This window comes from Apostichopus japonicus, chromosome 15 (genome assembly GCF_037975245.1).
Source record: "Apostichopus japonicus isolate 1M-3 chromosome 15, ASM3797524v1, whole genome shotgun sequence".
In the NCBI taxonomy this organism is placed as follows: domain Eukaryota; kingdom Metazoa; phylum Echinodermata; class Holothuroidea; order Aspidochirotida; family Stichopodidae; genus Apostichopus; species Apostichopus japonicus.
Genome location: NC_092575.1, coordinates 193685 through 216160, shown reverse-complemented (window position 1 = coordinate 216160; position 22476 = coordinate 193685). Strand labels below are relative to the sequence as shown.

The 22476-nt window shown below is 36.0% G+C and overlaps 1 protein-coding gene across 2 annotated transcripts in view; it reads left to right on the top strand.

Moving 5' to 3' along the window:
• The window catches only part of LOC139980937 (active breakpoint cluster region-related protein-like), an 84282-nt gene extending 61905 nt beyond the window's left edge, over positions 1–22377 (top strand). Inside the window, exons 12-24 of one of the 2 annotated variants that reach the window (XR_011797743.1) lie at positions 2643–2705; positions 3608–3745; positions 6060–6099; positions 6344–6412; positions 7318–7415; positions 8317–8418; positions 9887–9940; positions 10263–10434; positions 11535–11612; positions 15705–15839; positions 17545–17650; positions 17916–21925; positions 22008–22377. Coding sequence is in view for 1 of the 2 variants with exons in the window: in XM_071992993.1 (XP_071849094.1) it covers positions 2643–2705; positions 3608–3745; positions 6060–6099; positions 6344–6412; positions 7318–7415; positions 8317–8418; positions 9887–9940; positions 10263–10434; positions 11535–11612; positions 15705–15839; positions 17545–17650; positions 17916–18147 (1287 nt within the window). In the remaining variant the exon portion in view is untranslated. Of the gene's footprint in view, positions 1–2642; positions 2706–3607; positions 3746–6059; positions 6100–6343; positions 6413–7317; positions 7416–8316; positions 8419–9886; positions 9941–10262; positions 10435–11534; positions 11613–15704; positions 15840–17544; positions 17651–17915 lie in introns of both variants that reach the window. The other variant, XM_071992993.1, reaches the window with a different exon arrangement.
• Positions 22378–22476: the final 99 nt, after the last annotated feature.

Here is a 22476-nt window from a genome sequence, read left to right as displayed (position 1 = left end):
GTGAGACTGCAATTTGTCTCACAAAAAAGTATAAAATATAACAAAGAATATGATAAACGTGTACTTTTAGGCTTGTAGGCACTTCCCCCCCCCCACCATCCATGAAAAAGAAAATGTTTCTTACATACACTCATGTTGGGGATGTCCAGGTCAAGGGCGGCGGAAGCACTTTTAATCTTGGGGGGGGGGCACCACTGACATCAAAGAGCACTTTGCAGAAATTCGATTGGACTGTGCAGCCTTATATTTAGTACCCTTTAAAACTCTTATTGTATTATCTTATTTGCGTATACACATCACTCCATCAACACCCCCCCTTCCTCAAGGAAAATATGCATACTAGTACTGCAATATCCAATGTGCAAATTGGGAAACAAGGAACAAGTTTTCCTTTGAGACAAAATGAGGTGAAATCATGCTAGTTGCTAATGTAGTCTTCCGAATTAGAGTTTATTTCTTGTTGATAAACTTTCGAAATTTTTCCATTCGAAATAGCTTTGAGTTTGACCCACAGAAATTCATTAAAAGTCAGGGGCGTAGCCAAGATTTGCAAAGTTGTTTGCACGACTATCTGAGCAGAGCGCCACCATCAGTTGGCGCGGAGCGTACAAGAAAATTTTTGGTTTTACAAACCCCTCAGATGGCTGGAAACGGCCCTTCCCAAGTGTTCATTCTGGTTCCCTGGCCTCTTGCTAACTTGAGACACCTCAATTTTTATGTAGAAAAAGGGCGCATTTTTAACCTGAGGAAAAGTGGGGGGCACGTCCCCCCCCCCGGTTCCGCTGCCCTTGAGTATAAAACAGGTGCGGACATCGAGCCCAGCCCAACCATTTTGTGTTAGGGGTCAAATATTTCTTTTGGGTAAAGTGTGCGAACAAATTTTTTTCCAGAGTTGTTGGAACATTGTACGCACACAAAGTCGGCATATCTGCTAGATATAATTGATATGATTATATTTAGGTTTTCCATTTGATTTATGTTCATTTTGGAAACTATGAAACATTTTTTTTTTCCTTAACCCCCACTCAAAATATTGCGCCTCAGGTAGGAACAATGATTTCCCTGCCCAGTGCATTGACTTTTTCAAAGGTGGTAAACGTTGGCCGTATCGGGAAAGCCCCGGTAGAAAATAACTCCTTATGGTTTAGACTAAAAAAATGCAATGTTTCAACTAAATAAAAGGCTGCGTCTTTCTGTAACAAAACAACTGTCAATCACTCCCAACAAACATTGCATGTCGGCTGTCTGTCCAGGGTATTTTATTCTGTGCACCTGTTGCTAGCCAGCTACATCTGATACAAGGCAAAGAAATTCCGCTGTTTGGTGTAATATGCAAATGATGTCTCGTGCAGTACTGCAATGTCTGGGGACACATGTAAACAATCTGTGTAGAGCTAGCTGTTATTAAATAACTTTTGTGTCAATGCACTGTTAGCCTATGGTACATAGACGTTTCTTTCTTTTTTTCTGAGGTGGTCGAGAAGGGGGATTGTTTGGGTGTTCTCTTTTGTATCCTCCTAAATATAAAAGATGGTATTTTCAACATCTAAAACTTTAATTTACATGTAGTTTCTAATTTTCATCAGTAAGGCTTACTGAGTGAGAATAAAATTTGTCTAAAATTGCCAGTTTTACCAACATCGTAGTTCGTACGCACTTCCGTTTATCCTCCTTCACGGATCTTTATTGGAATATATACGAAATGTGTTGTTTTGAACATCATCTGCAATTTACGGTAAGCATTTTAATAATCGTTGTGCTTCAAAATCCATTTGAAACACGATTTCTTGTGCTTGAAATACAAATCCAACAAAGGGCTAAGCTATTGGCGAAATTAAACTGTCAAATGTTTGAACCTAAGCACTGTAGCGACAGTTGTTATAGACCAAGCAAAATACATGTTGATCTCGTTCAAAATTTCACAGAAAAATTTTTTTCTTTTTACCGGTAAATTACTTCCGTGCCCGTTATTGAAGTGAATTGATTCACACATGAAAATACATTTTAAAAGAAGCATCGGTGGGAAAAACAAATTCCGTGTTTTTCGCTTTTCAAGATTTCATGAATTCCGCATTTTACCGCGATATTCCGCGAACGCGGAAAACCACTGTCCCTCGACCAGTGAGCGCCTATGCTTTTCATTTCATTGATTCTTTTTCGACATCTTTATTGGAACAGCTCTGAAAATTCTAATCTTTCACCTCGCCCGTTCATAGTTAATTCTCTGCTTCATTAAGCACACATTCCTGTGGTCAAATGAACGATTATTACATGCGTAGAATTGTGCGAAATTTCGTTGAAAACTTGGTGTGCGAACTTGTGCAACATTACGCGATATTATTCGAAATTCTACGATCGTTGAAAATTTTTGTACGATAGTTAAGCGATCACAGTACTGTACGTAGCAGGTGTGTGTGACAAGAAATGCATGATGGTTTTGAGCCACTGACCAGATATATCTATTTTCAGAATTGTGTGAACTAACAACCATATAGCTTCAGACCTTATAACTATATCAAAACCAGCAAAAATTTCTAACATAATGTAATAACTATGATTGTGTAATCTGGAGTAGCAGAGTGCTCCCCAGTATTTTGGTATAGTATGGCATATGACATTAGGTGTATTGTGTTTGCTTCCAGGAGGCACAGCTGACAGTCTTGTCGCCCTCTTTACCTCTTCATCTTTACCACCACAATGGCAAGGTGAGTCTCTATTTATTGTCAACAATGCAACTCTTGCTTGTCTATGTGTACATTCATGTGCAATGTTCCGGGTCTATATTTCATGTTTTGTTACCTGCTGTGAGTCAAGTTCCTTTGTTCACTATCAGCTTATGAGGGCATAAACAGTCTTTTCTCTCTAAGTAGGAGAAGTGGTGGGTGGGTTGTAAGGATAGGTGGTAAGCATATTTTACAATAGCCAAATACATATCACAAAGATATTTGTTTCTAAGTTAAGAACAGTGAAACTTTAAAGAGGAGAGTGATCATGAATTGTACTCAAATCCAATTTGTTAATTCCCCCACTGCTATGTGGACAAACATCCATGATTGTTGTTGTTAACATCACTATTCTGAACTCATCAAGTAGGTTGCTGACTTAAATTGGTTCATAATCATTTCATATCCATGAACTCGTTGGTGAATAATGATACGTTTCATATTTTCCCTATTTTGTCACCGGAATGGGGTGGGAGTGGGGGGGGGGCTAGGTTTGAGTAGCACCGTGATATCGTCAGTCTCACCTGTAGTTTGCCTACAATGTTATATTATCATCTTGATTTTACTATGCTTATTTGTTAACTTTTAATAGGATAAGTGTGCTTGAAAGATGTCAGACTTGTGGGAATCTATGAGTTGTGTCTCATTAAAAACTGATTATTGATTAATAATGTACACACATGTTGCTGGTTTAGATTGACTGCAGCTACCTTGTGTATTGAGCAGGAGAAAACAGGCTGAATTTCCACAATCATATTCTGTTGTACATGGCAATGGATAACATTGTTGAAACGTATCCACGAAATGACATAATTTGTCTGCAATCAGTGTCTCTATTTGCGATGTGAGGTAGAAATTAACTTCTCTGCATTCCGTTCACCCAGACTTACATGTTGCTGATGCCATCCGATTATGAAAAGTCAGACTGGAGAGAAGCTATCCTAAGCGCAAAGAGGGAAAGTAAGGTGACACCGAACCTTACCCTTTATCACATCAACAAACTTCTCAGTAAATTTAAGCAGGTAAGTGTCATTATTATCAATCTGTCTGCAAAGAGGGAATGTTAGGTGACACCGAACCTTACCCTTTATCACATCAACAAACTTCTCAGTAAATTTAAGCAGGTAAGTGTCATCATTATCAATCTGTCTGCAAAGAGGGAATGTTAGGTGACACCGAATCTTACCCTTTATCACATCAACAAACTTCTCAGTAAATTTAAGCAGGTAAGTGTCATTATTATCAATCTGTCTGCAAAGAGGGAATGTTAGGTGACACCGAATCTTACCCTTTATCACATCAACAAACTTCTCAGTAAATTTAAGCAGGTAAGTGTCATTATTATCAATCTGTCTGCAAAGAGGGAATGTCAGGTGACACCGAACCTTACCCTTTATCACATCAACAAACTTCTCAGTAAATTTAAGCAGGTAAGTGTCATTATTATCAATCTGTCTGCAAAGAGGGAATGTTAGGTGACACCGAACCTTACCCTTTATCACATCAACAAACTTCTCAGTAAATTTAAACAGGTAAGTGTCATTATTATCAATCTGTTGAAATAGTTCACTCTTGTTACTATTACACAATTTTTAGAAAAGTGAAAGCCTCAGCTTAGTTTCTTGGTAAAGGACATTCTCTTACAAAGAGCAAGCTTGGTTGATGTCAATGATCCCAATTTAATTCACTAATTTAAAGCTATATTTAAATCACTTCACTGATTGAATAAAAAATCTTTTTCGTTTTAACTCGAGAGCAATTAAAAAGAAGCAATAAGATATTTGCTTAATCATTTAATATGTAATGGTTGAGTGAAATACAGCATAAGCATCATCAATATCAGGTATTTATCAGCAATGACTGCCAGTGGCTGTATCTACCCTGTAACATCTCTCACAACTGTACATGAGTAAAACATGTAGTCGTTAAAATAAGTACAATTTTATCAAACCTTAAACATTTATCATAGGATAGACTAGTTACACTGCAGATGTACCTGTAGATCAGCTCACACATCATGGTATGTTGAAATGGTTGTTAGTATCTGAAGGTAAGTGGAATTTAGTAAGTAAATGGAACCAGCTGTTTGTTTTTTATTCTAAAGTTAATACCTTTTGCCAATCTGGTGTTGTGTAATGCCAACCTGGAAGTAAACTATTGTAAACACCACATCATAACACATCAAGCAGTTTATAATGTTCTATGGGCTACAGCTTAATCATACAGGAACAATAAACATAAAAATGGTGTTAATTTATCAAGTTTATAGCATTAACTGTTCCTTCATACTATGAAAGGTTTGTTAGTTGGTCAGCCTTAGATTTTGTTGTCACGTACTGAGTGTTTCTGTTAACTAGCTAGCTACTGATGTACCAGAACACCCATTGTACTCAAGGATTATTTAAATTTAACGTAATCATACATGCATGACAAACATAACTTTGAATGTATAAATAAACTGATGTTCAGAAAAACAATCTGATTTAACTGAGATAAATCGGATTTAAAATAAACAAACATTAAGATGATGAAGGGATACATAATGATTATTTCATGTAAGTGGTTAGTGATTTATTTCTGTTTGGACAGCATCTGACATTCCATGTGTTATTATAGTTATGTTAGCATGTTAATGAGATGATTTGATTCAGTGCACACATTACCATTATTCTCCAATGGCATACACAAAAACACATATGTTACTGTGCCATGTGATGCATAGGAAGGTGAATGGTTGAAATAAAAGACAAGCGCCTCCTGTTTTATAGTAATGACAAATATTATGAACTTACCTTCACCTAAGGTCCTTTCCTTTCATTGTTAGTTTGTTGATATAAACATAATTCATACCATCTTCCTCTGAAGTTACAGCTGTGTAAACTCGTATCGATATTAATAATTAAAAGTGTTGATGAAATTTCTTGTTTCTGCATTAACATCAAAGTTCAGCCATTTCCTGCTTTGTGAATGAGGTTGCCATTCAATAGTTGATACAAACACCAGTAACTGCATAATTAGTAGCTAAACCCACCCAACTAGGATAATGGCAATTTACTGTTGTATGTTACAAGGAAGACACCCAACTAGGATAATGGCAATTTACTGTTGTATGTTACAAGGAAGACACCCAACTAGGATAATGGCAATTTAGTGTTGTATGTTACAAGGAAGATGATGATTTCTTTAGCATCTTGAGCCAAGTGAATTGTTCCTGTTTGTGTAAATAGTGAGACAAATTTCTCTGCTACTTATTTGTTTTGTACGATATGAAAATACTCTTTTGTAATCTTATGTTCTTTCAATCATTCTACTTTCTTTCATTTTCTTTTCTTGAAGGGACGTCAAGCATCAGTACGATCCATTGTTGTAAGCCAAGGTAATAATCTTCTTTAAATTATAGTTTTCATCAATGTTTCTCATGTGTGTATCCTCTCTCAATGAACCTGAAGATGTAGGTATCATCCTGAATAGTTAATGTGAACATCATGTGCTTAGGTTGCAAGTTTAATGTTACTTTGAAGAGCCTGTGTGATGATGATGATGATGATCTTAAAGTGTAACTTCAAACATAAAAACCAAACAATGAATAATTGAATGCAATTGTTGCTCTGTCGTAATAGATGCTGACCTGGTGACCGGTACGTTACTGGTAACTGTAGTGAATGCTGTAGGTTTAAAGATTCCATCTGGTAAGTATGAATACTGACAATACTCCTCACCAAAAAACAATGGAAGAAATATGCAAATGAAATCACAAAATATCCCACAAATGATCTTAAAAACAAACTGGCTTGATACCATGATATACATTCAATTCTCCATAACAAAGCTAGCAGTACTTATCAACTTATGTTATTTGTATCTGTCTTCAGATTAACTGTTATTGTGTTGTGTTCTCTGAAGCAACTTGAGCCTGATGTTTGTTCCAGTAATAACAGACTATTTACCATTCATTAAGAGGGTGTGTCTGTACTCATAGCAACTGGTCTAGCTTTATTCATGCTGCACATATACATGGTAGACTAACTGTATGATGGGTCATGCTTGTGCAACTTGCAATTCAAGGGAAAGTTGATAGGTTAATGTTGGTGTGCTGATATAAGAACACCATAACATCTATCTTTTCTTACTTTATCATTACTTAATTCCTCTGCTATCTTGTTCCTCTCCATAGCATTTTGTCTTCCTGGATATTGAATCACTTGAAGCACTACCAACTGTGCTAATTATTGTACTGATTGGCGTGTTAACCTCAATTTGTTCAACCTTTCCATTCTGTCAGGCATTCTTGTTTGCCAAGTTCAAATAAAGTCAAGCTCTAGTGTACCTACAGTTTCTCTTTGTTCCACCCAAGGTTGAAGCTCATTGACGTGTGTTATTTCCTTGTTTGAGGTTTAGCTAAATATAGAGCGATGTATTCGGACCATGTGTAAGAAATGGAACAAATTTTATTAAGGTTTGTTCCTTGAAGTACAGTAGGTGTTAACTTGACTTGTTTCTGGTGATCATTGAGTGTAATCTTTTACTTATTCCAAGCAAAGTTATGTGATTCTGTCCACTTGATCACCTACTCTTTGCTTATGTTTACTTTCAGAATTATACTGTTGCATAGAGGTTGATGCTTATGGAATATTCTTTCTGATGGCAAAGACCAAAAAGTCACAGAATACAATGACTCCAGTGTGGAATGAGGTATTGTTCTGATTCACACAAAGTCATCATACAAAAACAGTAAACTATTGTAATGAGTGCAACAGATTTATGACTGATAACATTGGTGGGTTACAACTGTTTGACCTGATGAGGTCATGGCTGTATTGATAATACAATTGTTGTATATCAGGTCTTCTTCTATGTATCATCTAGCATTGTTCAGGTCTTTCTGATTTCCATGACAATCATAACCCATGCAATGAAGATCAGTCATAAGATTAAATTCTTGAATGTCAAAAGTAGCCCTGTGTTGCTAAGGGGCCATGATTGCTCACTGTGTTGCTAAGCAAACCATCTGTAAATGGTGTACCTTGTTTCCATCTATGTGGTCTATCAAAAAGGTTTCAAAAGTTTTGTTGGTATCTTAATTTTAGTAAGTTTAAGAGCAACAAGACAGACAATTACTTTTCTAAAATGTTGAATTTCTTTGATAAGGTTATTGTAATTTATTTCTGGTGCATTACTCAAGGGATGTGATAAGCAGTATGCATAACAGTGCTATGATAGAGGCTATCTATGCCAAAAGTTGCTAAGATACAGGTTAGATGTGATAAAGTTTGTTATGACACATGTTTGTTATACAGGTTTGCTATGATAAAGGCCTGGTATGGGAGAAGTTTGCTGTGATAGAGTTATGCTAAGATACAGGTTTGTTATATGATACAAGCTAGTTCTGTTAAATGTTGTTATGATAATGATATGCTGTTATAAAGGCTTTTCATGATAGAAGCTTGCCTTGGTCTTTGCTATGATAAAACTTATTATTATTGAAGCTTTGCTATGATAAATGCTTTCTGTGGTAACAACCTGACATATCAAGCTCCTAATTTACCCAATTGTTTTTGAGTGTTCTGATGATATCATGTTAATTTTTTTCCAGGATTTTGACCTGGAGGTAGATGGTGCTAAGACTCTTCGAGTAATATGTTATGACCACACTAAAGGACTTGATGATGAAATGATAGACAAAGGCCAGACATTGGTGAGTATTGGAGATGTGGTAGTTACTTGCACAGTTTACTATCTTCAGTATGTAGGAGTCTGAGTACTAATAACTCAAAGTCATGACAATTCTGTCTCTATGAGAGGAAGGAGGACTCTGCTGGACCAATTTCATCCACTTTTTCTTTGTGTTTTCAAATGTGTCAAGTTATCTGGAACTCTTCTGAAGTTCTGCTAATTGGCTTTATGACAAATTTCTTAGTTGCTTTACCAATATGGTGATTCCATAAATAACTTATAAGGCGAGGAATTAATAAACCATCTGGTTTTCTGTGTGGCACTAGCACCATTAGTTACCCCTTTAGAAAACAGAAAGTGGACATGCAGAAAGTATTAAATGTTAAAAGAGTTGCGAATCAAAGGTGAGAGTATTCAGATGGGGTTTTCCCTCCAAACTGCTACCTGACTACATTCCCTCTGGTTAAAGTAAGAGACACATGTCAAAGAAACTGCTACTTCATTATCTGCCCTCTGCTACGGTACGTGACTTCATAGAGTTCATGAAATGCTTTCCCATCTCATCATTGAGATGTCTACTTCATAATCTGCCCTCTGCTACGGTACGTGACTTCATAGAGTTCATGAAATGCTTTCCCATCTCATCATTGAAATGTCTACTTCATAATCTGCCCTCTGCTACGGTACGTGACTTTATAGAGATAGAGTTCATGAAATGCTTTCCCATCTCATCATTGAGATGTCTACTCCATTATCTGCCCTCTGCTAAGGTACGTGACTTCATAGAGTTCATGAAATGCTTTCCCATCTCATAATTATGATGTTTACTTCATTATCTGCCCTCTGCTACGGTACGTGATTTCATAGAGTTCATGAAATGCTTTCCCATCTCATCATTGAGATGTCTACTCCATTATCTGCCCTCTGCTACGGTACGTGACTTCATAGAGTTCATGAAATGCTTTCCCATCTCATCATTGAGATGTCTACTCCATTATCTGCCCTCTGCTACGGTACGTGACTTCATAGAGTTCATGAAATGCTTTCCCATCTCATCATTGAGATGTCTACTCCATTATCTGCCCTCTGCTACGGTACGTGACTTCATAGAGTTCATGAAATGCTTTCCCATCTCATCATTGAGATGTCTACTCCATTATCTGCCCTCTGCTACGGTACGTGACTTCATAGAGTTCATGAAATGCTTTCCCATCTCATCATTGAGATGTCTACTCCATTATCTGCCCTCTGCTACGGTACGTGACTTCATAGAGTTCATGAAATGCTTTCCCATCTCATCATTGAGATGTCTACTTCATAATCTGCCCTCTGCTACGGTACGTGATTTCATAGAGTTCATGAAATGCTTTCCCATCTCATCATTGAGATGTCTACTCCATTATCTGCCCTCTGCTACGGTACGTGATTTCATAGAGTTCATGAAATGCTTTCCCATCTCATCATTGAGATGTTTACTTTTTCATCCACAGCTGAAGAGAGAGCAACTGAAGAATAGGCAAGAAATTGAGGTTAAAATGGACAAGGTAAGTCCAGCAGACTCGTTTCCATATGATAAAGGTGATACAATAGGCCTTTGAAATTAGTCATATCACTACACAGACCTTTCACCCTTGGTTGCAATGTCAGGCCGTTTAATGTTAGTTAAGGTACGTAACTTATTGTGATACAGTGGTGAATTTGGAGATGTCATTAGTGCAATTAATGAACTTAATCTGTTTATGGTTCTTGGTGGAAGGGAACCATTTTTGCATGCATTTTTGATGGGTGAGATTTCACTTTTTTATATTAATAAATATCTCATTATAAACCACTTCTGATAAACCTGCTATTGTGGTGCTTCTACAGATTACTGTTACTCTCAAAATCAGCTTCCAGTCATCAGCCAAGACTCTGAAAAGAGTTCAATCCAGGAAGAAAGTTGGAGTGTTTGGTGTACGGATTGGTGCCTTAACCAAGAGGGAGGCCTCAGATATGCCTAATATTATTAAAATTTGTGCCACAGAAGTAGAAAAGAGAGGTAAATACATCAGGCTTCCTTTGAAGTTTGTCTGGTGATAAATAGGACAATAAACAAAAGCTAATGTTAACCCATGAATTCTCTAGTTTGAATTATACTAATTATACTATTGGAACACTAACATCATTAAGAAAAGGTATTCTTGATTGTCATATACTATTGAAACACTAACATCATCAAGACAAGGTATTCTTGATTGTCATATACTATTGAAACACTAACATCATCAAGACAAGGTATTCTTGATTGTCATATACTATTGAAACACTAACATAACCAAGACAAGGTATTCTTGATTGTCATATACTATTGAAACACTAACATCTTCAAGACAAGGTATTCTTGATTGTCATATACTATTGAAACACTAACATAACCAAGACAAGGTATTCTTGATTGTCATATACTATTGAAACACTAACATCTTCAAGACAAGGTATTCTTGATTGTCATATACTATTGAAACACTAACATCATCAAGACAAGGTATTCTTGATTGTCATATACTATTGAAACACTAACATCATCAAGACAAGGTATTCTTGATTGTCGTATACTATTGAAACACTAACATCATCAAGACAAGGTATTCTTGATTGTCGTATACTATTGAAACACTAACATCATCAAGACAAGGTATTCTTGATTGTCTTATACTATTGAAACACTAACATCATCAAGACAAGGTATTCTTGATTGTCATATACTATTGAAACACTAACATAACCAAGACAAGGTATTCTTGATTGTCATATACTATTGAAACACTAACATAACCAAGACAAGGTATTCTTGATTGTCATATACTATTGAAACACTAACATAACCAAGACAAGGTATTCTTGATTGTCATATACTATTGAAACACTAACATAAACAAGACAAGGTATTCTTGATTGTCATATACTATTGAAACACTAACATAAACAAGACAAGGTATTCTTGATTGTCATATACTATTGAAACACTAACATAACCAAGACAAGGTATTCATATGTATGTTCAATGTAACCAGTTAAACTTGATAACACAATGGGAGTGACTTTGTAGAGCCTCTTCTCAGTAGGGATACATTTTTATTTTCTATTTCTCGTTAACAGGAATCTCGGAGCTTGGCATCTACAGAATATCTGGGAGCATAGCTGATATCAACCGCCTTAAGAAGGCATTTGAAACAGGTGAGGGATAGCATCTAGTAGATATATACTACCTTAGGAAATCATGTGAAACAGGTGAGAGATAGCATAGTAGATATATACTACCATAGGAAATCATGTGAAACAGGTGAGGGATAGCATAGTAGATATATACTGCCTTAGGAAATCATGTGAAACAGGTGAGGGATAGCATAGTAGATATATACTACCTTAGGAAATCATTTGAAACAGGTGAGGGATAGCATAGTAGATATATACTACCTTAGGAAATCATGTGAAACAGGTGAGGGATAGCATAGTAGATATATACTACCTTAGGAAATCATGTGAAACAGGTGAGGGATAGCATAGTAGATATATACTACCTTAGGAAATCATGTGAAACAGGTGAGGGATAGCATAGTAGATATATACTACCTTAGGAAATCATGTGAAACAGGTGAGGGATAGCATAGTAGATATATACTACCTTAGGAAATCATGTGAAACAGGTGAGGGATAGCATAGTAGATATATACTACCTTAGGAAATCATGTGAAACAGGTGAGGGATAGCATAGTAGATATATACTACCTTAGGAAATCATTTGAAACAGGTGAGGGATAGCATAGTAGATATATACTACCTTAGGAAATCATGTGAAACAGGTGAGGGATAGCATAGTAGATATATACTACCTTAGGAAATCATGTGAAACAGGTGCGGGATAGCATAGTAGATATATACTACCTTAGGAAAGCATTTGAAACAGGTGAGGGATAGCATTGTAGATATATACTACCTTAGGAAATCATGTGAAACAGGTGAGGGATAGCATAGTAGATATATACTACCTTAGGAAATCATGTGAAACAGGTGAGGGATAGCATAGTAGATATATACTACCTTAGGAAATCATGTGAAACAGGTGAGGGATAGCATAGTAGATATATACTACCTTAGGAAATCATGTGAAACAGGTGAGGGATAGCATAGTAGATATATACTACCTTAGGAAATCATGTGAAACAGGATGAGGGATAGCATTGTAGATATATACTACCTTAGGAAATCATGTGAAACAGGTGAGGGATAGCATAGTAGATATATACTACCTTAGGAAAGCATTTGAAACCGGATGAGGGATAGCATAGTAGATATATACTACCTTAGGAAATCATTTGAAACAGGTGAGGGATAGCATAGTAGATATATACTATCTTAGGAAAGCATTTGAAACCGGATGAGGGATAGCATAGTAGATATATACTACCTTAGGAAAGCATTTGAAACCGGATGAGGGATAGCATAGTAGATATATACTACCTTAGGAAATCATGTGAAACAGGTGAGGGATAGCATAGTAGATATATACTACCTTAGGAAATCATGAGAAACAGGTGAGGGATAGCATAGTAGATATATACTACCTTAGGAAAGCATGTGAAACAGGTGAGGGATAGCATAGTAGATATATACTACCTTAGGAAATCATGTGAAACAGGTGAGGGATAGCATAGTAGATATATACTACCTTAGGAAAGCATTTGAAACCGGATGAGGGATAGCATAGTAGATATATACTACCTTAGGAAATCATTTGAAACAGGTGAGGGATAGCATAGTAGATATATACTATCTTAGGAAAGCATTTGAAACCGGATGAGGGATAGCATAGTAGATATATACTACCTTAGGAAAGCATTTGAAACCGGATGAGGGATAGCATAGTAGATATATACTACCTTAGGAAATCATGTGAAACAGGTGAGGGATAGCATAGTAGATATATACTACCTTAGGAAATCATGAGAAACAGGTGAGAGATAGCATAGTAGATATATACTACCTTAGGAAATCATTTGAAACAGGTGAGGGATAGCATAGTAGATATATACTACCTTAGGAAATCATTTGAAACAGGTGAGGGATAGCATAGTAGATATATACTACCTTTAGGAAAGCATTTGAAACAGGTGAGGGATAGAGTAGATATATATACTACCTTAGGAAAGCATTTGAACCCGGATGAGGGATAGCATAGTAGTTATACACTACCTTAGAAAGCATTTGAAATTGGGAAACCGGATGAGGGATCCCAATGTAGACATACACTACCTCAGAAAAGCTTTTTAAACAGGTGAGGGATAGCATAGTAGATATATACTACCTTAGGAAAGCATTTGAAACAGGTGAGGGATAGCATTGTAGATATATACTACCTTAGGAAATCATGTGAAATAGGTGAGGGATAGCATAGTAGATATATACTACCTTAGGAAATCATGTGAAACAGGTGAGGGATAGCATAGTAGATATATACTACCTTAGGAAATCATGTGAAACAGGTGAGGGATAGCATAGTAGATATATACTACCTTAGGAAATCATGTGAAACAGGTGAGGGATAGCATAGTAGATATATACTACCTTAGGAAATCATGTGAAACAGGATGAGGGATAGCATTGTAGATATATACTACCTTAGGAAATCATGTGAAACAGGTGAGGGATAGCATAGTAGATATATACTACCTTAGGAAAGCATTTGAAACCGGATGAGGGATAGCATAGTAGATATATACTACCTTAGGAAATCATTTGAAACAGGTGAGGGATAGCATAGTAGATATATACTATCTTAGGAAAGCATTTGAAACCGGATGAGGGATAGCATAGTAGATATATACTACCTTAGGAAAGCATTTGAAACCGGATGAGGGATAGCATAGTAGATATATACTACCTTAGGAAATCATGTGAAACAGGTGAGGGATAGCATAGTAGATATATACTACCTTAGGAAATCATGAGAAACAGGTGAGGGATAGCATAGTAGATATATACTACCTTAGGAAAGCATGTGAAACAGGTGAGGGATAGCATAGTAGATATATACTACCTTAGGAAATCATGTGAAACAGGTGAGGGATAGCATAGTAGATATATACTACCTTAGGAAAGCATTTGAAACCGGATGAGGGATAGCATAGTAGATATATACTACCTTAGGAAATCATTTGAAACAGGTGAGGGATAGCATAGTAGATATATACTATCTTAGGAAAGCATTTGAAACCGGATGAGGGATAGCATAGTAGATATATACTACCTTAGGAAAGCATTTGAAACCGGATGAGGGATAGCATAGTAGATATATACTACCTTAGGAAATCATGTGAAACAGGTGAGGGATAGCATAGTAGATATATACTACCTTAGGAAATCATGAGAAACAGGTGAGAGATAGCATAGTAGATATATACTACCTTAGGAAATCATTTGAAACAGGTGAGGGATAGCATAGTAGATATATACTACCTTAGGAAATCATTTGAAACAGGTGAGGGATAGCATAGTAGATATATACTACCTTTAGGAAAGCATTTGAAACAGGTGAGGGATAGAGTAGATATATATACTACCTTAGGAAAGCATTTGAACCCGGATGAGGGATAGCATAGTAGTTATACACTACCTTAGAAAGCATTTGAAATTGGGAAACCGGATGAGGGATCCCAATGTAGACATACACTACCTCAGAAAAGCTTTTTAAACAGGTGAGGGATAGCATAGTAGATATGAACTTTGTGTGTACTTGGTATAGCAGAATACATATGATACTTTGTGTGTACTTGGTATAGCAGAATACATATAATCCTTTGTGGGTACTTGGTATAGCAGAATACATATAATCCTTTGTGTGTAATTGGTATAGCAAGACACATAATCGTTTGTATGTACTTGGTATAGCAAGACACATATATAGTCATGTGTGTGTACTTGGTATAGCAGAATACATATGATCCTTTGTGTGTAATTGGTATTGCAGAATACATATAATACTTTGCGTGTACTTGGTATAGCAGAATACATATAATCCTTTGTGGGTACTTGGTATAGCAGAATACATATAATCCTTTGTGTGTAATTGGTATAGCAAGACACATATAATCGTTTGTATGTACTTGGTATAGCAAGACACATATATAGTCATGTGTGTGTACTTGGTATTGCAGAATACATATGATCCTTTTGTGAACTTTATTGCTTTAAATGTACTTGGTAAAGGTCTAAAGGATGCATACTGTTTAGTGTGTTTTTGGTTTTACATAATATCATTTCTCTTTGTAGGTCACAAAAGTGTTACCAAACTGGTTGGTAATTTTGACATCCATGCTGTTGCTGGCCTACTCAAGTTGTATATGAGGGAACTTCCAGAGCCTTTGTTTACCCATACTCTATATGAGAAGCTTACCAGTGGACTTAGTATGTATTTAGCAGTTCTCATTATAATTGTCATGATTTTGAAACTAGCTTGTAAGTGCTGACTGTAGTATTTTATTTGTGAACATAAGAAGTAGATTGTTTTTAAAAGTAGCTCTATATCATGTGCTGACTAGAGTATTTTATTTGTGAACATAAGAAGTAGATTGTTATGAAAAGTAGCTCTATAGAATGTGCTGACTGTAGTACTTTATTTGTGAACATAAGAAGTAGATTGTTTTTAAAAGTAGCTCTATATCATGTGCTGACTAGAGTATTTTATTTGTGAACATAAGAAGTAGATTGTTATGAAAAGTAGCTCTATAGAATGTGCTGACTAGAGTATTTTATTTGTGAACATAAGAAGTAGATTGTTTTTAAAAGTAGCTCTATATCATGTGCTGACTGGAGTATTTTATTTGTGAACATAAGAAGTAGATTGTTTTTAAAAGTAGCTCTATAGAATGTGCTGACTAGAGTATTTTATTTGTGAACATAAGAAGTAGATTGTTTTTAAAAGTAGCTCTATAGAATGTGCTGAACATTGGATTAAGTCAGTAATTATTTGTAAACATAATCATGTTTTAATGACAGGGTATGAAGGGTTGACTGTTGGACTTATGACATAAACAACTGATATTCTTATATATGGGGGGATGCAACCTGCATATGTTCGGTTTCACTGATATTTACATCACATCATGCAGGGATGCAGCCTGCATATGTTTGGTTTCACTGATATTCACATCACATCATGAGGGATGTAGCCTGCATATGTTTGGTTTCACTGATATTCACATCATGTCATGCAGGAATGTAGCCTGCATATGTTTGGTTTCACTGATATTCACATCACATCACATCATGCAGGGATGCAGCCTGCATATGTTCGGTTTCACTGATATTCACATCACATCATGCAGGGATGTAGCCTGCATATGTTTGGTTCCACTACACATCACATCATGCAGGGATGCAGCCTGCATATGTTCGGTTTCACTGATATTCACATTACACCATTCAGGGATGTAGCCTGCATATGTTGGGTTCCACTAATATTCGCATCACATCATGCAGGGATGCAACCTGCATATGTTCGGTTCCACTACACATCACACCATGCAGGGATGCAGCCTGCATATGTTTGGTTCCACTGATATGCACATCACACCATGCAGGAATTTGGAATGCATGATATTCACATCACACCAGTTTTTTTCAAAGCTTAGAGAGTTTGTTAGTGTACTGGCTTGTAAATCTACCTTTTCTTATTAAGGGGTTAATCAACGGTCTAGCGTGCGTTACTCACAGGATTAATGCACAATCGGGGGATAATGCAAGCGATGCATGAGGGCGGAGCGGAGCCCGAGTGCATCCAGCGAAAGCATTAACACCCGGAGTGCATTAATCATGTGAGTAACGCACGCTAGACGGTTGATTAACCCTGTTCATTCATACACTACCATTTGTGTGGGGGAAAGATCATAAAACAAAACATTTTTGGTTACATATAACCAAGATTTATTAAAGTGATGCCCCGTAATTTTACCGTGCGTTACTCACAGGATTAACCACGGTCAGCTGACCTGAATGGACCAATAGGATTTAGGAATCTTTACTAAGTATGAATGAACATACGATATTGCATGTCTTTGATTTGGTTAGTACTAACTGTAATTGTTGCTTGTTTCTGTTTGACATCATTCAGCTCTGTCCGAGGCTGAGAGCAAACGGAAGTACATGATGTCTATATTAAAATCGATGCCAGAACCAAATCGAACAACAATCATTTACCTTTTTAACCACCTCAAGAAGTAAGTTCCTTCATATTACATTATTTCTTCTGAAGCAGAATGATACACTGAACTTTTTTCCTGAAAAAATGAAATGTTAAGAATTTTATTGTGAAATAAAGACCTAGTCTCAGACATAAGTTACTGCTCTCCTGGTTTGAGCCATTTATCAGATGCTACTATCAATTGGAATATTGCTGTATAATTCAATGGCAATTTCCAATGTGTGGTTGCCAGTGAAACTATGTGTGAATTCACCACTGACATATTTGTATTTTTGTTGCAGAATTGCTAGCAATGAAGGACAGAATAAGATGTCCCTTCATAATATTTCAACTGTGTTTGGCCCAACCTTACTGAGTCCTGCTGGCTATTCTGATCAAGATCCGAGTGATACGTCTGGTTTCTATAGCATGGCAGGAGCCCTTGCCCAAGTTGGTGTACTTCACTATTACTTGGAGCATTTCTCTGAGAAAGCCTTACAATTAATCGACTCTGATAACCGGGTTACTGTCTAAGATAGCTCTCTTGTATTTCTAAGTTGCAACCAATATGCACTGTAGTAGTTGTCTATGCTGATGTGGAGACATGTATGCCTTCTGTAGTAGTTGTCTATGCTGATGTGGAGACATGTATGCTTTCCTGTAGTAGTTGTCTATTCTGATGTGGAGACATGTATGCTTTCTGTAGTAGTTGTCTATGCTGATGTGGAGACATGTATGCTTTCCTATAGTAGTTGTCTATGCTGATGTGGAGACATGGATGCTTTCCTGTAGTAGTTGTCTATTCTGATGTGGAGACATGTATGCTTTCCTGTAGTAGTTGTCTATTCTGATGTGGAGACATGTATGCTTTCTGTAGTAGTTGTCTATGCTGATGTGGAGATATGTATGCTTTCCTGTAGTAGTTGTCTATGGTGATGTGGAGACATGTATGCTTTCCTGTAGTAGTTGTCTATGCTGATGTGGAGACATGTATGCTTTCCTGTAGTAGTTGTCTATGCTGATGTGGAGACATGTATGCTTTCCTGTAGTAGTTGTCTATGCTGATGTGGAGACATGTATGCATGTATGGTGCATTGTGATGCATATTTAAACTATAATTTATGTCCATAGAAATAACTCTATAAATGCAAGATTGGGCTTATAAATTATAATAAATCCCAAAATTCCCTGACTAAGTTAGGTAGTGACCTGAATGTATATGTTAGGGCCAGATGCACATGAAATATATTATATAAGAGGGGTAAAGCCATGGGATCATTGAAGCTCCCATCAATAAGGGGGGGGGGTTCTGGGGGGTCTTTCCCCATAAAATTATTTTAAAATTTATAGCAATTTACTGCACCATCCTAAGGTTACACAGTTCAATGCAGTCAGTCTAGCAGTTTTGTTGTACCTGTATGGTCAGTCATATTCTACTTATGATTCTATTCTGTAAGTAGACACATGTACCTGATGACTTGGAGGGTCCCTCAGACCTTGAAATCTAAAATGTTATTATGTTTTTGAGATTAGGGATGCACCAGATATCCGGTCCGGTCGGACTATCCGGCAGGATAGTGAGAAATTATCCGGTTCCGGTTCCGGCCGGATATTTTTCAAAATCTGGCCGGATCTTTTTCAAAATCTGCTCGGATCTTTTTCAAAATCTGGCCTGAATTATTCCTTAAAAAGGTGTTGGTATTAACTTAAATCAATGTAAACTATTTCCAAAAATTAGTAAAAACATTCAGAGTACAGGTAAGGAAAAATTAGGTTTAACATGTTTAATTTAATTTTCTCAATGGTCTGACCCACTGTTTCTAAAGATCAACCAAAATAATACAACTACTGTAATAATATGAAGCTATATACAACAAATACAGTTTGCAGTGAAATCATTAGTTTGCAGCCTTCATCAGTTTAACATTGTGCAGTTAAAATAGACCACTTATCAGTCAAAATACTGTTCCATTGAATCTTTACTTTCCCATTATTGTTGGCATTCATGTTTTCTCTGAATTTTTATGTGTGAAACAATCTCTTATATGGTCAGAGAGAAACACTTGCATGAAATGAAATGTCCAAAATCCAAACATGTGCATTAGGACCTTAAGAAGCCAAAACAATGGATCTTTTTGTGGACCACTACAGTCCATTTCCTGTCTAGAAAGCTGTCAATTGTTACTCATTGTGTGTGATCATGGCAATATGCAAATTGTAATCTTGGTACTTTTATAAATAGATGAAGCAATGGACTATAAGAGTTTCCACCAAATGGGTGCCAGTCACAGAAAAAACAGTATATAATTTTCTCACAGAAAGATATATCTCTTGTCACCATGAAAGTTCCTTAAAGTTCATGAAAAACCTAAATCATTAAGTGTTCTAATGAACATTTAATTCCATTTTAAAGGATAGATAAAAGATAGATAAGAATTTTCTTCCACTTCTGGAAAGATGCAATGCTTTTTTTTTTACAGATAATATTGCAGTGTAAAAATTTGTTACCAAATAATGAATAATACTAGACAATTTTAAATCCTGATAGTAGTGTTACTACAACAATTAAATAATCTTTTTATTCAGTTTAAAGTATGAGATTTGTGAAATGTAGCTTCCCGTTTTAAAACAAACTTCATAGGTAGTATGCAGTATTTTTCCAGCAAACAAATTTACATACTGTATCAAGCTTGTCAACAATTATATTGTAGTTATTTTATTAAAGAATGTAGATTACACCACTTCAAGTCATATTTAATCTCATAAATGGGGTCTTAATTTCACCTTCTTTATAATATGCGTATACCTCACCTAAGATTTGCTCCTTGTTTCATACTTCTACTTCTTATTAATGATTTTCTTTTGTGTAATGAAAAAATCCGGTTCCGGCCGGATAAAATCCGGCCGGATTTCATGTACTATCCGGCAAAATCCGGTTCCGGCCGGATCCAAAAATTTGGATCCGGTGCATCCCTATTTGAGATATTAAACTTCTGATGTAAAACTACTCACATATGTGGTCCGGAATGCAGTCACAACATTGGCTTGATAGAGTTATTTGCTGTCATTTAGGTGTAATTACTGGTAAATACCTCTCTTTAGTGTATTGATATTTATAAACGGTAGGTTTTTAATAATGTTCACATCACTGTGTTTGTGCCTTCTAGAAGGACTGTAATCATGTTAGTATTGTGTTAACTTACCATTTAATTGTTCTTGTGATATGGTATAATTCATGAACAACTCATCTTATTGTGTTTAAGAATTCTAGAGAATTATTCTGTTACTTTTATTGATGATATTCTGCTGGTATTATGCTGTCTGGAGTAAATTAATCCAATGTCAATTTTCTGTTTTTTGTTGTTGTAAAGACAATGTTTATATGTTATAAATTGTAAGAGTTCATGTTTGTGGAGGATTGCATTCTTGTTTTAATATCTTCATTTACTTTCAGTCATATGATGCATATTTCTGCTGAGTACACTGGCCAGTTGGCATCATTGCTAGTGTGAATTAGTCCTCATCTAGATTGGTACTATTCTGCCTGACAGTGACTGGGAATAAGATCTTTATTGATTAAGGTTAGCCCTTGGTAAATTGTAACTTGTTTAGTGTCTGTAAGTTCTACTGTGGGTGCTTGGAGCAGCTGTGTGTAATAATGGTGCAAGCAGTGATTAGTGTAAGGTGAATTAGATAAGCAAGATTAAAGTAAGAGGAAAGATTAGTGGCCTATTTCCACAAGTGCCTTTGTCAGTGGTGTTTTTATTGCTAATATTTTAGATTCTTATTTAATCTAAAAACTCATGCAAGTGAAAATAAAGATTTGTAAAAGAAATTGAGGTATGCATTCTTCCTTAATTAAGGGCACACTTGATTTTTTGTTTATTTCATCATAATATTTTCATGGTGTTTTATACAAGCAAAATTTATTTTATTATTTCTGCTTTATGAGATATTGTCTTATTTGTATATTGATATTTCTCTTGGTTCATGAAATATGTTTGATTATATTTTATTTCAGCAGTGGTTTCTGTTAACAGAGAGGAATTTCAAATGAAAGGTTGCAAGGTTGACCCTTATTGATTGTATAGTGCCAGATGAAATGAATAGCGTTAGTTAGTAATATTTACAGGCATTCATTGCAGCAAGGTTAACCCTTATTGATTGTATAGTGCCAGATGAAATGAATAGCGTTAGTTGGTAATATATACAGGCATTCATTTGCAGCAAGGTTAACCCTTATTGATTGTATAGTGCCAGATGAAATGAATAGCGTTAGTTAGTAATATTTACAGGCATTCATTGCAGCAAGGTTAACCCTTATTGATTGTATAGTGCCAGATGAAATGAATAGCGTTAGTTGGTAATATTTACAGGCATTCATTTGCAGCAAGGTTCTTTTAACTGTGGCAGTTAGTCCTGTGTACTAACTAAAGCAGAATTGAAATCAATACTTAGATCTAAGTTAATGCTCAGTGAAGGTTGCTGGTTAGTTTATTTATCCTTCCAGGATATTATCTTTTCTGAATGATTCAGTCTACGGGGACACCAGTTTATGCAGTTTTAGTTCTGTCCTCATATCTACCTATATATGTCCAGAGACCGTCTTAATTTAGCTAAGTGGTTATGTGTGTATCAGAGAAGTAATTTCATATTCAATGAATGCAATGCTTGCATTAATATCATACTGGGATTCTTTCTTATAACATGTTTTTAGGATTATGCCTTATTTACAAATACACATTTCATATCCATCAAAACACATATCATTTGTTCTTGTGTTCATTCACAAACTTGGTGTTTGTGCTAATTTCTTGTATGTGTGTATTTCTTGCATGTGTGTATGCAAACCCTTTGATTTGT